Genomic DNA, 13,073 nt, shown 5'->3' with positions numbered 1-13,073 from the left:
ACTTGGGCACAAAACCCCCCTCCCTCCCCATTTCCTTTGCAACTTTTGAAGCTTCCCGCAGATTTGTTGCTGAACCAACCTGCTGAAGCAAGACAGAATGAGGACGATGAGCTGAGCAGCCCACGACAGCGGGTCATTTGTTTGGGGGAGTGGAGGGGGAGTGGAGGGGGAGTGGAGGGGGATTGAAGGGGGGGTGTCCTCGAGTAGAGCACGGGAGAGAAGCGGGAGAAATTATATTAAAACAATTATTACTCTGATTATTTGTTTTATTATGCGGAACTCACTAGGGCCCTTAATGATGTGAGACCTGAGGCCTCTTCTGTCTAATGGTAAGTACGCCACTGCTAAGACGGACTAATTCATTTTATTTAACCTTTATTTAACTAGGCAAGTCAGTTAAGAACAAATTCTTATTTACAATGATGTCCTACCAAAAGGCAAAAGGCCTCCAGTTGGGACGGGGGCTGGGATATATATATATATATATATGTTGTTTTTTTTATATATATTTTTTTTATTATATATATTTTTTTAATATAGGACAAAACACACATCACGACAAGAGAGACAACACAACACTACATAAAGAGAGACCTAAGACAACAACATAGCAAGGCAGCAACACATGACAACACAGCATGGCAGCAACACTAATGCACTTAGTAGAAAATGAATCTTATGAGCAACGTACATCCTTATATAGCCTGTGTTATTCTGTTGGACCAGGAATTTGACCTGGTGAAATGGTGCCGTCAAAAATAAACAGAATGTAGGGGAGCGTTGTATGGGACTACTGTCTGCATTGACATATTACCATCCTCAGCCCTAATGACAAGACAAGTGCTCTCTATTCTAGTCTGGTCTAACCTCAAACCTCCATGTTCTTCAATTTCTATTTACTTTCACTCAGTCCAGTCTCCCCCTTCTCTCTCTCTCTCTCTCTCTCTCTCCCCCTCTCTTTCTCTCTCTCTCTCCCCCCTCTCTTTCTCTCTCTCTCTTACATTTGTAATCTCTTTCTTTCTCCCCCCCTCTCTCTCTCTTTCTCTCTCTCTCACACATTTGCCATTTCTCTCTCTCTCTCGTGCGCTCTCTCTCTCTCTCTCTCTCTACCATTCCGCCTCTTCTTCCCACCTGCGTCCCTCTTCCCCTTCACGGGAGAGAGATGCCAACACACGACCACACTCACAGTCTGTTAATAGTTATATGCACTGTGACTGGCTGGTGCTCCTAAGAGCATTGCTCTGATTGGTTGAAACTGCTCTGCATCGGAACCTTACTTCAAAAGACTGGGGGTGTAGAAAAGGAAGGGGGGGTTAGAGGTTGGCATGACAACAGTAACCAAGACAACCGCAGTTCAAACAAACAAAAGAACGACAGACTTCTCTCCAAGAAAAGGAAAAGATTGTGCCGATTACTATCGTTGCTTGAACTGAGAAACAGAATGGATGGTGAGATGATGAGAGCCCGTTCGTTGTGGGAGACTCCTATTGAGTGTTCAGTGTAGTTAGCCAAATGGAAGAAGTGCTTTTTGGTCAGGGCAGTCTTCCATCATAGGCACTTACAAAGTATCTTCCCGGTTGGCTGCATGATGAGGAGTAGTGGACTCGCCCCGCGGACCTGAGCTCTAATGAATCTGCCGACTGATTAGGGATTCAACACCACGGACAGCGACACTGCTGAGCACGAGACAAAGTGCCTGTTTCTGCCTCTCAAATGGCTCCCTATTACCTATATAGTGCACTATGTGGTGAAAAGTTAGTGTACTATATAGGGACTAGGGTGCCATTCGGGACACACAGCCCGTTGGACATTAGAACAGCGATCAACAACCTCCATTTGGATGAAGATGTCAATTTCAACTAATCGGAGGTGCAGGACATACCACGGACCTGGCCCTAATCCTTGAGACACGGAAAATAAAAAGGCGGCATAAGAGAGGCCGACTACATCGGTGAGTACATAAAGTGCCTCTAGGCTCCGAATGTCCAGTCACTGGAGAACAAACTGGACGAGCTCCGTTCGAGACTATCCTATCAACGGGACCTGAAGAACTGCCTGAATTCGAACAGAAAATGTACCTAAGTTAACACATTTACCAGACTCGACCTGGGGCCTCCAACTCACTAAGTCTGCCCTGCCTCTTAGAGCACATGAATCAAAGAAACACAGTCTATTGGAGCTAATTAAAAACAACAGAGGAAATTAAAGAATTCACAAAGGACAACTTATTATCCAAATTAAGGCACGCATGACATAGATGAACACAGATTTGGTATTCATATTATGCAAATATAAGCAAAACAAAGTTGCAGTAAAAACAAGCCATTATGAATCAAATGTTGATCTAATATGAATAACGATCCAGTCTGAATTATTAATGTAACCACATAGCACGTAATTCAGACACTTCGGATGGGATAAATTGATGTTTACGGCAGAAATGATGCAGTCAAAGCACTTCTTTGCGGTTAATTTAGCCTAGGCTACTCACCATGCTATCGTAGTGGATTAGTTCCAGTTCGTACTCCGGCAGTATATCCGTTCTCTTGTTCACCAAGTCGAGGGCCATCTGCGCGGAAGGGAGACATGCTTGGCCCCCGGGCCAGCCTCCGCTCATCGGGAAGAGGGCACCGATGTAGAGCTTCTTCTTGCCTAGAGCCGGGCAGGACCAAGAGAAGAGTAAAGTCAGCGAGGCGAAGATCAATGTCTGGCCAATGATGGAGCGTCGACCGCCGGGTAGACTTCGACAAGACACCGCCATGGTGGAAGTTTTAGAGTGTCCGAAACGTGGTTCTATAAAGTATAAAATGTTGTATGCCGCTGATGGTTGAGAATTGTCTTGGTGACTGATATTGTTCTGCTGTTGCTGCGTCAAGAACTCGTGTGTGTTTTTTTTTTGTCGTGATAAAATAAACTATTTTTATTCCTCATAAAATAGCCAATCTATCTCAACACTAGTTCTACTGAAGGGTAACTTCGTTTTCGTCTGTAAATAAATGTTACTGTTCAGTCTGAGCAACCTACACAAAAGGCTGTTTATCTCTCTAAATGATTATTCCTCTGTCTTTACACTCAACATGTGTTGGTCTTGGGACAATATTATAAACACGACCCAAATCCACAGTAGCCTATAAGTAAATCCAGTTGGATATCATTTACAGGTAGATATCCTCTTGCAGTTACACGTTTAGCGTAATCAGTAGCCGTGTGAGAGTAAGTTCAATTGAAATTAACAGACAGATAAGGTCAAATAACGATACATGCAGGTTGGAAGTCTCTTAATTGAACTTGCTCGTTCGGTATGAATAGCGACCAGAAAACCCTGCAGTGGTAAAGAATGATTTGTATCCTGCGAACATTCTGAGTGTTAGTATTTCCGCTGTCCAAGGTTCTGGAAAAGATTATATCACTGAGAGCGCCCGGCCGCAAAGTCTCGGAAATTAGACAGAGAAATGTTGAATCTCCCTTAGTAAAATATTAGAAATAATCTGGAGAGAAATAGGAAGAGATCCAACGGTAATCTACCCTGTTCAACCGTGCTCGTTTTAAATAATCGTCTGTCCTTGCCTTATCCAATTCCCTACATACTCACTGCTCTGCCGGAAGATATTGCACTAGGATTGAATTAAAACGGCACGTTAGGTAGTGCACATGTTATGTAGGATCGACCGCCGCAATACATAAACATGCCACAGTTGTCTATTCCTGCCCGTTAAACGAGACGCGTGTTGTCAACTCGGCATTTGAACGACTGCGTTTTAAACGGCAGGTAAGCAGATAAGCGGTTAAAACAACCAAAATAAACGGTCACAGCAGTGTCGGGTTAAACGTAAGTGTTAAAGTGAACAGGTCCAAGCGTTATTATTTTGTTCGTCGACTGCAGCAGAGAGACTGAAAGCGTTACAGTGTCCCAGGTTTACAGAGCACAGAGGGAGGTAGAGAGAGAGAGAGAGAGAGAGAGAGAGAGAGAGAGAGAGAGAGAGAGGGGGGAGGTGGAGGGAAGTTGGTTGGTTGGTTGTTTTGCTCTATCCTTCTCCGTTTCATAAACCACTTTGAATTTGCAATCCCTTAACAGAGCTTCTCAATTACCGTTCTCTCCCTTTTCTTTCCTCAGCCAACTACACACTATAATACTTATTGTTTTATTCTAAACTTTAAAGGTCCAATGCGCCGTTTTTATCTGGGTAGCAATTAACTTACTGTGATTGCTTTCAATTAAAATGGTCAACAAGGAACTAAAAAGCTTCTTAGCAAAGAGAAAATTCTCAAGCAGGAATTTCTTTAGGACTGTCTGGGAGTGGTCTGAGCGGGGATGAGAAAACAGAAAACTGCATGTTATCGGCAGAGAGGTTTGGAACTCTTTCTTATATAATATTTTTTTAAATAATTGTTTATTTTTAAATTTGTTTTTTAACTTTATTTTTATTCATTATACAAAATAATCAACTACTTACATCCCTACATTAAACATGTCTAACAAAACAAAACACAGGTGTAAACAAGAAAATACTAAATACATACAAAAGTATATATACAGTACCAGTCAAAAGTTTGGAATTATGTAGTAACCAAAAAAGTGTTAAACAAATCAAAATATATTTTATCTCAACTATAAAATGTATTTAGATTTGTTTAACACTTTTTTGGTACATATCTCAAAAAATATATACAAAAAAATATTTTCTAAAATATGGGAATTCTAGTGCAAATGTATTCACTCATTATACTGATTCAGGAAGCTGTTATTCTTATTGTAATGTACTAAGGATAATGTCTTAACAAGGTGATTCAATTCAATCAAAAATATTTGTAATTTTGATATAGAATTCTGGCATTTTTATTTGTGTATAAAGTATTTGGCAACAAGAATAAAAAAAATTAAAAAAATCGCAATCATTTCAATTTCAAGATTTTCCACCAAGAAAGTTGCCTCTCCGATCATCACTCTTTTCTTTCGCTTGGTCAAGGGACATTTAAGATACACTCCGATGTGACGATGTAAAACGTCTTTCAAGGCCTGAGGGTTTTAGGGACAAGGGCTGTCTACTTAGAATTTGGACTGCAGCCATTGTTAGAGTGGCCAACTCTTTCGTATTGTTCTACTAACTCATTTACCACCAGGCAGGTCACAACTCCATCCCACCAAAACAGGCTGACATTTCAGGTGGTCTTTTCAAAAAGCTCTTACACTAAAAGGGCATTAGCATTTTCCCAATTTCACAGTATTATTCCAACCTCATAGTGTGGAAATATACAGTATATAAAACACCAAAAAATCACGTTTTTGACTGCACTGGGCCTTTAACAAGAGTCTTCTTTCTCTCTCTCTCTCTCTCTCTCTCTCTCTCTCTCTCTCTCTCTCTCTCTCTCTCTCTCTCTCTCTCTCTCTCTCTCTCTCTCTCTCTCTCTCTCTCTCTCTCTCTCTCTCTCAGCTGGATGCACAGTTTTTTAATTCCACATGTCAAGTCATTATCAAAGTAGACCATGGATTCTCTCATTCCTCTGCACTTCTCCATTTGTAATCTCTCCCTCCTCCTTGCTCTCTCTATGTGTGTGTGTTTGTTTTGTATCGTATCTATTTCTTTCAGATGTAGCCCTCTCATCCTTTCTCAAATAGCGCTCTTTTTTCTTCCCTTTATGATCTACTCTATCACGTCCTTCCACATGCCAATCAATAAAAACATTCAATGTAGCAAAAGGCATTTACCAAATGTAACGTAGTGATATAATGAACCATTTCTTTGTCTCCCTCCCTCCCACACACTACATGGATTCATCCTTACATCCGTACCACCTCTCTGTCTGCTTGATATATCTCTCTCTATCTCTCTGTCAGCTTGATGTATCTCTCTGTCAGCTTGATGTATCTCTCTGTCTGCTTGATGTATCTCTCTGTATCTCTCTGTCTGCGTGATGTATCTCTCTGTCTGATTGATATATCTCTCTGTCTGCTTGATATATCTCTCTGTCTGCTTGATATATCTCTCTGTCTGCTTGATATATCTCTCTGTATCTCTCTGTCTGCTTGATGCTTGATATATCTCTGTCTACTTGATGTATATCTCTCTGTCTGGTTAATGTATATCTCTCTGTCTGGTTAATGTATATCTCTCTGTCTGGTTAATGTATATCTCTCTGTCTGGTTAATGTATATCTCTCTGTCTGGTTGATGTATATCTCTCTGTCTGGTTGATGTATATCTCTCTGTCTGGTTGATGTATATCTCTCTGTCTGATGTATATCTCTCTGTCTGGTTGATGTATATCTCTCTGTCTGGTTGATGTATATCTCTCTGTCTGGTTAATGTATATCTCTCTGCCTGGTTGATGTGTATCTCTCTGTCTGGTTGATGTATATCTCTCTGTCTGGTTGATGTATATCTCTCTGTCTGCGTCCCTCTATACATTTTCCCATCTCTCCAACTCTCCTGGATTATCTATGCTTCTTGCTGGTAAGAAAGCCGTGTGTCTCACCCTCCAACTACCCACATTCTTTCCTTTACTTAAGTAGCATCTCCTTCTCTTAATAAAAAGCTATAGATGTCCAACAACTGGCGAGTCACTTGTAAATGTTCAAATCAGACTGAAATGCAAATTAATACCAATTGCACAGTCAAAAGAAAACAAGCAAACCCATGATAGTGTTCTGGGGAGTTTTGAGAGTCATGCACCTTAGTGCCCAATACATTTAACTGACGTTTTGCTGCAAAGCTGATTAGACATTCTGGAGACCGTTTTAAACAACAGGGTCATTTTTTAAAAGGAGCAGATGAAGTTCCTCAGCTGAAAGAATAGCTTAAGTAGTGCATGGTGGTGATTCAATCATCTCTCCTATTCTCTATCTAACCCTCTCTCCCTCTCTCTCTCCCCCCTCTCTTTCTCTCTCGTGGAGTTCATATTTCAACATTTGCCCAACATGTAAGGCCAGAGGCAGTGATTCTATACTACATCACATATAACATGTTACTATCCCACCTCCCTCTGTATCTCTATCCACTGCTGCGGTTGCCAAGGGAGGCTAGGGGAAGCTCTGCCAAACCTCTGTATCTCTATCCACTGCTGCGGTTGCCAAGGGAAGCTAGGGGAAGCTCTGCCAAAGATAGTCCAGTACAGATGGTTCTAAGAAGGAATCTAAGAACCCTCTAGGTTCTACAGCACTGAGGCATGTCATCACCATTGTTGCATGCAGAATGGAACCCCATAGAGCTCTGGTCAAAAGTAATGTTCTCTATAGGGCAGCAACCCTGTTCCTGGAGAGATACCCTCCTGTAGGTTTTAACTCCAACCCTGTTCCTGGAGAGATACCGTCCAGTAGGATTTAAGTCCAACCCTGTTCCTGGAGAGATACCCTCCTGTAGGTTTTAACTCCAACCCTGTTCCTGGAGAGATACCCTCCTGTAGGTTTTAACTCCAACCCTGTTCCTGGAGAGATACCCTCCTGTAGGTTTTAACTCCAACCCTGTTCCTGGAGAGCTACCGTCCAGTAGGATTTAACTCCAACCCTGTTCCTGGAGAGATACCCTGCTGTAGGTTTTTCATTCCAACCCTAATCTAGCGCACCTGATTGTAATAATTAGCTGGGGTTGTAGGGAGTGTAGCTGTAATGTACATTATGTGCCACCAGGGCCGCGCTCTTGTCATTCCCTCAGCCAGCCACTGGTGAGCAGTGCTATGAACAGCATTGCTGGGAATAAAAGGCCTTGGTTACAGTATCTGAGCAGCAGGCCCGTTGGTTGGCCGGCCAGTTGGTCCACTCTCCTGCTGGCTCATTAGCCTGGGCTACAGCCTTAGTCTGTGATCATTAATTCATGGCTCCACTTAATAGGTTCATTGATTTGAATGAGGTTAATTCGTTCGGATCAGAACGCTAACTAGTTTGGCTCTCATTGTTTGTATTACGAGGAGCACAGAGCAGCCTCTCAGTCCTCCACAGCCTTGTCTGTCAAAACTGAATCCCGTCAGGCTTGGTTGCCAGTCGCAGCATTGGTATGCGCCATGATATCCACCAGTCTACACTCTCTGGAGAGGCTGGGATGACAACGTTGGGGCCTGACAGGAGAAATATGAAGTTAAAGGAGTTCTGAGATGACTTTTCTCAACTGACAGACACTCAGCTTCCCAAATGGCACCCTATTCCCTATATAGTGGTGTGGGGGCTGTGCTTTGGCAAAGTGGGTGGGGTTATATCCTGCCTGTTTGGCCCTGTCCGGGGGTATCATCGGATGGGGCCACAGTGTCTTCTGATCCCTCCTGTCTCAGCCTCCAGTATTTATGCTGCAGTAGTTTATGTGTCGGGGGGCTAGGGTCAGTCTGTTACATCTGGAGTATTTCTCTTGTCTTATCCGGTGTCCTGTGTGAATTTAAATATGCTCTCTCTAATTCTCTCTTTCTCTCTTTCTGTCTTTCTCTCGGAGGACCTGAGCCCTAGGACCATGCCTCAGGACTACCTGGTATGATGACTCCTTGCTGTCCCCAGTCCACCTGGCCGTGCTGCTGCTCCAGTTTTAACTGTTCTGCCTGCGGCTATGGAACCCTGACCTGTTCACCGGACGTGCTTGTTGCACCCTCGACAACTACTATGATTATTATTATTTGACCATGCTGGTCATTTATGAACATTTTAACATCTTGACCATGTTCTGTTATAATATCCACCCGGCACAGCCAGAAGAGGACTGGCCACCCCTCATAGCCTGGTTCCTCTCTAGGTTTCTTCCTAGGTTTTTGGCCTTTCTAGGGAGTTTTTCCTAGGGGAGTTTTTCCTAGCCACCGTGCTTCTTTCACATGCATTGCTTGCTGTTTGGGGTTTTAGGCTGGGTTTCTGTACAGCACTTTGAGATATCAGCTGATGTACGAAGGGCTATAGAAATAAATTTGATTTGATTTGATTTGATATAGTGCACTACTTTTGACAAGGGGCCAATGGCACCCTATTCCCTATATAGTGCACTACTTTGGACCAGGGACCATAGGCACTATAAAGGGAATAGGGTGCCATTTGGGATGTGTCAATAGTCACTATCGTAGAGCATGGTATACCTACTACATACACAGTGGTCAGTTACTATATACACAACATGGAGCTCTATGGAGAAACCAACGATCACATGGTCAGTTACTACGATCACATGGTCAGTTACTATATACACAACATGGAGCTCTATGGAGAAACCAACGATCACATGGTCAGTTACTACGATCACATGGTCAGTTACTATATACACAACATGGAGCTCTATGGAGAAACCAATGATGCTATCAGTACTTTGGGTTTGGACGCGGGACAGGACACAACGTGAGGAGGAAGGAACTAACGCTATGTCCCAACTGGCACCCTTTCTCGCTCTCTCTCTCTCTCTCCTCTCTCTCTCTCTGTCTCTCTCTCTCTCTCTCTCTCTCTGTCTCTCTCTCCTCTCTCCTCTCTCTCTCTCTGTCTCTCTCTCCTCTCTCCTCTCTCTCTCTCTCTCTCTCTCTCTCTCTCTCTCTCTCTCTCTCTCTCTCTCTCTCTCTCTCTCTCTCTCTCTCTCTCTCTCTCTCTCTCTCTCTCTCTCTCTCTCTCTCCTCTCACTGTCTCCTCTCTCTCTCTCTCCTCTCTCTCTCTCTCTCTCTCTCTCTCTCTCTCTCTCTCTCTCTCTCTCTCTCTCTCTCTCTCTCTCTCTCTCTTCTCTCCTCTCTCTCTCTCTCTCTCTCTCTCTCTCTCTCTCTCTCTCTCTCTCTCTCTCTCTCTCTCTCTCTCTCTCTCTCTCTCTCTCTCTCTCTCTCTCTCTCTCCTCTCTCTCTGTCTCCTCTCTCTCTCCCCTCTCTGTCTCCTCTTTCTCTCTCTCTGTCTCCTCTCTCTGTCTCTGTCTCCTCTCTCTCTCTGTCTCCTCTCCTCTTTCTCTCTCTCCTCTCTCTCTGTCTCCTCTCTCTCTCGCTCCCCTCTCTGTCTCCTCTTTCTCTCTCTCTGTCTCCTCTCTTTCTCTCTCCTCTCTCTGTCTCCTCTCTTTCTCTCTCCTCTCTCTCTCTCCTCTCTCTCTCTCCTCTCTCTCTCTCTCCTCTCTCTCTGTCTCCTCTCTCTCTCCCTCTCTGTCTCCTCTTTCTCTCTCTCTGTCTCCTCTCTCTGTCTCTGTCTCCTCTCTCTCTCTGTCTCCTCTCCTCCTTCTCTCTCTCCTCTCTCTCTGTCTCCTCTCTCTCTCGCTCCCCTCTCTGTCTCCTCTTTCTCTCTCTCTGTCTCCTCTCTTTCTCTCTCCTCTCTCTGTCTCCTCTCTTTCTCTCTCCTCTCTCTCTCTGTCTCCTCTCTTTCTCTCTCCTCTCTCTCCTCTCTCTCCTCTCTCTCTCTCTCCTCTCTCTCTCTCTCTCTCTCTCTCTCTCATTAGACAGCCAAGCTCCTCTTACTGTAGACATATCAAACCATTCCCAGTACATGACTACAGCAGCCAGCACCACAGCCATTTAACAAGCGTTCCCTCCCTACCCCTGTGGCAGAGGGAGTTGAATTAAGATTAAACTTTAATTACAGGATTGTGTTGCTTTACAAGGCTTACTTACAGTGGATGTTGCTTTACAAGGCTTACTTACAGTGGATGTTGCTTTACAAGGCTTACTTACAGTGGATGTTGCTTTACAAGGCTTAGTTACAGTGGATGTTGCTTTACAAGGCTTACTTACAGTGGATGTTGCTTTACAAGGCTTACTTACAGTGGATGTTGCTTTACAAGGCTTACTTACAGTGCTCGCAGGAAGTGGCATAGTATTGTTTTTATGGGCCATTCTGATATACTGATCATCCCTGACACATATCGAATATGATGATCAGCCCTGACACATATCGTATATGATGATCAGCCCTGACACATATCGTACATGATGATCAGCCCTGACACATATCGTATATGATGATCAGCCCTGACACATATCGTACATGATGATCAGCCCTGACACATATCGAATATGATGATGATCAGCCCTGACACATATCGTACATGATGATCAGCCCTGACACATATCGTACATGATGATCAGCCCTGACACATATCGTATATGATGATGATCAGCCCTGACACATATCGTATATGATACACACACACACACACACACACACACACACACACACACACACACACACACACACACACACACACACACACACACACACACACACACACCCACCCTTCAGTGTGTGAGGACAGGGGGGCAGAGATTTAGGCTAGAGCTGGCTGAAGCGATGGCTCTGTGATGGGCTTAATAGGACTGTGTGCTGGTCGGCCCTGATGGACCTCCAGGCCACATCAGCTATTCATGGAATCTGTGTTTTCTGACTCTGATGTGAAGCCTAGCGGGTCATTGTACAATAAAGCTCCGGCTCAAAGGAAAGTAGGAGATAGAAGGGAAAGAACCCGTTCCAACCAGCTAGACCTGCTAGTAATTTGGCCACAATCTGCCTAGTCTTATCACTTCAATTATTAGTGAAAGTAATTTGGCCAAATAGTGCTATCACTTCAGTTACTGCTATACCAGCAGTGGTTATTACAATCACACGGATAATATAGTTTTCACCTTACAACGTATCACCTGCGTAAAACATCACTTTAAAGCTAGAATCCTTAGTTGCTACATCCATTTTTGGACTTATAAATTCATTACACATACAGTACCAAATAAATTCCACAAATTAACTTTTAACAAGGCACACCTGTTAATTGAAATGCATTCCAGGTGACTACCTCATGAAGCTGGTTGAGAGAATGCTAAGAGTGTGCAAAGCTCTCATCAAGGCAAAGGGTGGCTACTTTGAATAATCTCAAATATAGATTTGTTTTACACTTTTTTTGGTTACAACATTACCATATGTGTTATTTCATACTTTTGATGTCTTCAATATTATTCTACAATGTAGAAAATAGTAAAAAAAAATAATAATTTAAACTTGAATGAGTAGGTATGTCCAAACTTTTGACTGGTGCTGTATGTACCCGTTGATTCTTCAAGAATATAACGTAGAAATTCCTCATGAGCTGAGTCCAACTGTCATATCCCATCAGAACCTAAAATAAGCTTTTTTTTAACTCAAATGTTTGTAAATAATGTAAATTTAAACAAACACAACAGTATATAGCCTCAAAACATGGTTAAAACGATCATTTTTACCTTGCATCCATAGCTCTGTCTATGAATGTAAGAGTGGTTACATTTCTCAAGGCCCATGCCTCAGCTTTTTACCAAAACAGAGGCGGAGTGCCCACTTTGTTATTCCTTCAATTGCAGACTAGCTGTAAAGGGCCACTTGAACTAAAATATTCTGTTTTGTCTGTCCTCAGGTTCAACAAGTGACCGTCCATCAACTGTCCTGTTGCTAAAGAGAAATGGGCAGTCAACACAGCCTATACATACATCTATACAGCTATGGGCCTTACATGGTGCCTGATGCTGAAGGACACTGTGGGCATCTTCAGAGAGGAGGGACCTGAGACCTCACTGAGAGCATCACTGTCTGGCCAAGTTGGAAAGCCCCCGCCTAGTTCTACAGTTTATCTTATTTTTGTTGACAAAGTGGAGCGTCTCACAACGTGGTAAAAAAATAAAATGAATTGGACAAATTCTGCTGTTTTATCGCTCGTGCAATGATGTCCGAGGGGGAAAAAAACGTGTTCGTTGTTTGCAGTATCTTCCTTGTTATTGTAATATTGCAAACAGACGTGGTAGTTTCACCATTAAGATCAAAAAGCACATTTGTCATAACATTTTACAATATAGATAAGTTTGACTTTGCAGCTTGGCCATATAGTGGGAACTGTGGCTGTATGTGGGCCTGCATGCAATTGTATTACAGGGACATATGATTGGCTGTGTGGGTTGCCAGGTCACAGTGGCGCAGCGTGATTGGCTGCTCAGGTTGCCAGGTCACAGCAGGGCAGCGTGATTGGCTCCACAGGCTTCCAGATAAATGTGGGCAACAAGGCTCTGAGCTGAGAGCAAGCTAACATATTTACCTCACTCTGAAAGCCTGGAGAACAGAGATGGAGTGAAGAAGCCTGCTGAAACACTTAGATTATTCTCTCTCTGTTCCAAACAGCAACAAAACAAAACCCTCTGCAC

At 43.2% G+C, this 13,073-nt stretch overlaps 1 protein-coding gene across 1 annotated transcript in view; it reads right to left on the bottom strand.

Annotated features, from left to right (window-relative positions):
- The window catches only part of LOC106570681 (gamma-aminobutyric acid type B receptor subunit 1), a 281,759-nt gene that overhangs the window by 112,865 nt on the left and 155,821 nt on the right, over positions 1–13,073 (bottom strand). Inside the window, exon 7 of the mRNA XM_045695041.1 lies at positions 2,492–2,652. Coding sequence (XP_045550997.1) covers positions 2,492–2,652 — 161 coding nt within the window. The remainder of the gene's footprint in view (positions 1–2,491; positions 2,653–13,073) is intronic.

The sequence above is a fragment of the Salmo salar genome, chromosome ssa14, assembly GCF_905237065.1.
Source record: "Salmo salar chromosome ssa14, Ssal_v3.1, whole genome shotgun sequence".
Classification (NCBI taxonomy): Eukaryota; Metazoa; Chordata; class Actinopteri; order Salmoniformes; family Salmonidae; genus Salmo; species Salmo salar.
The sequence above is the reverse complement of the archived record's forward strand: the minus strand, read 5'-3'. Positions and strand labels throughout refer to the sequence as shown.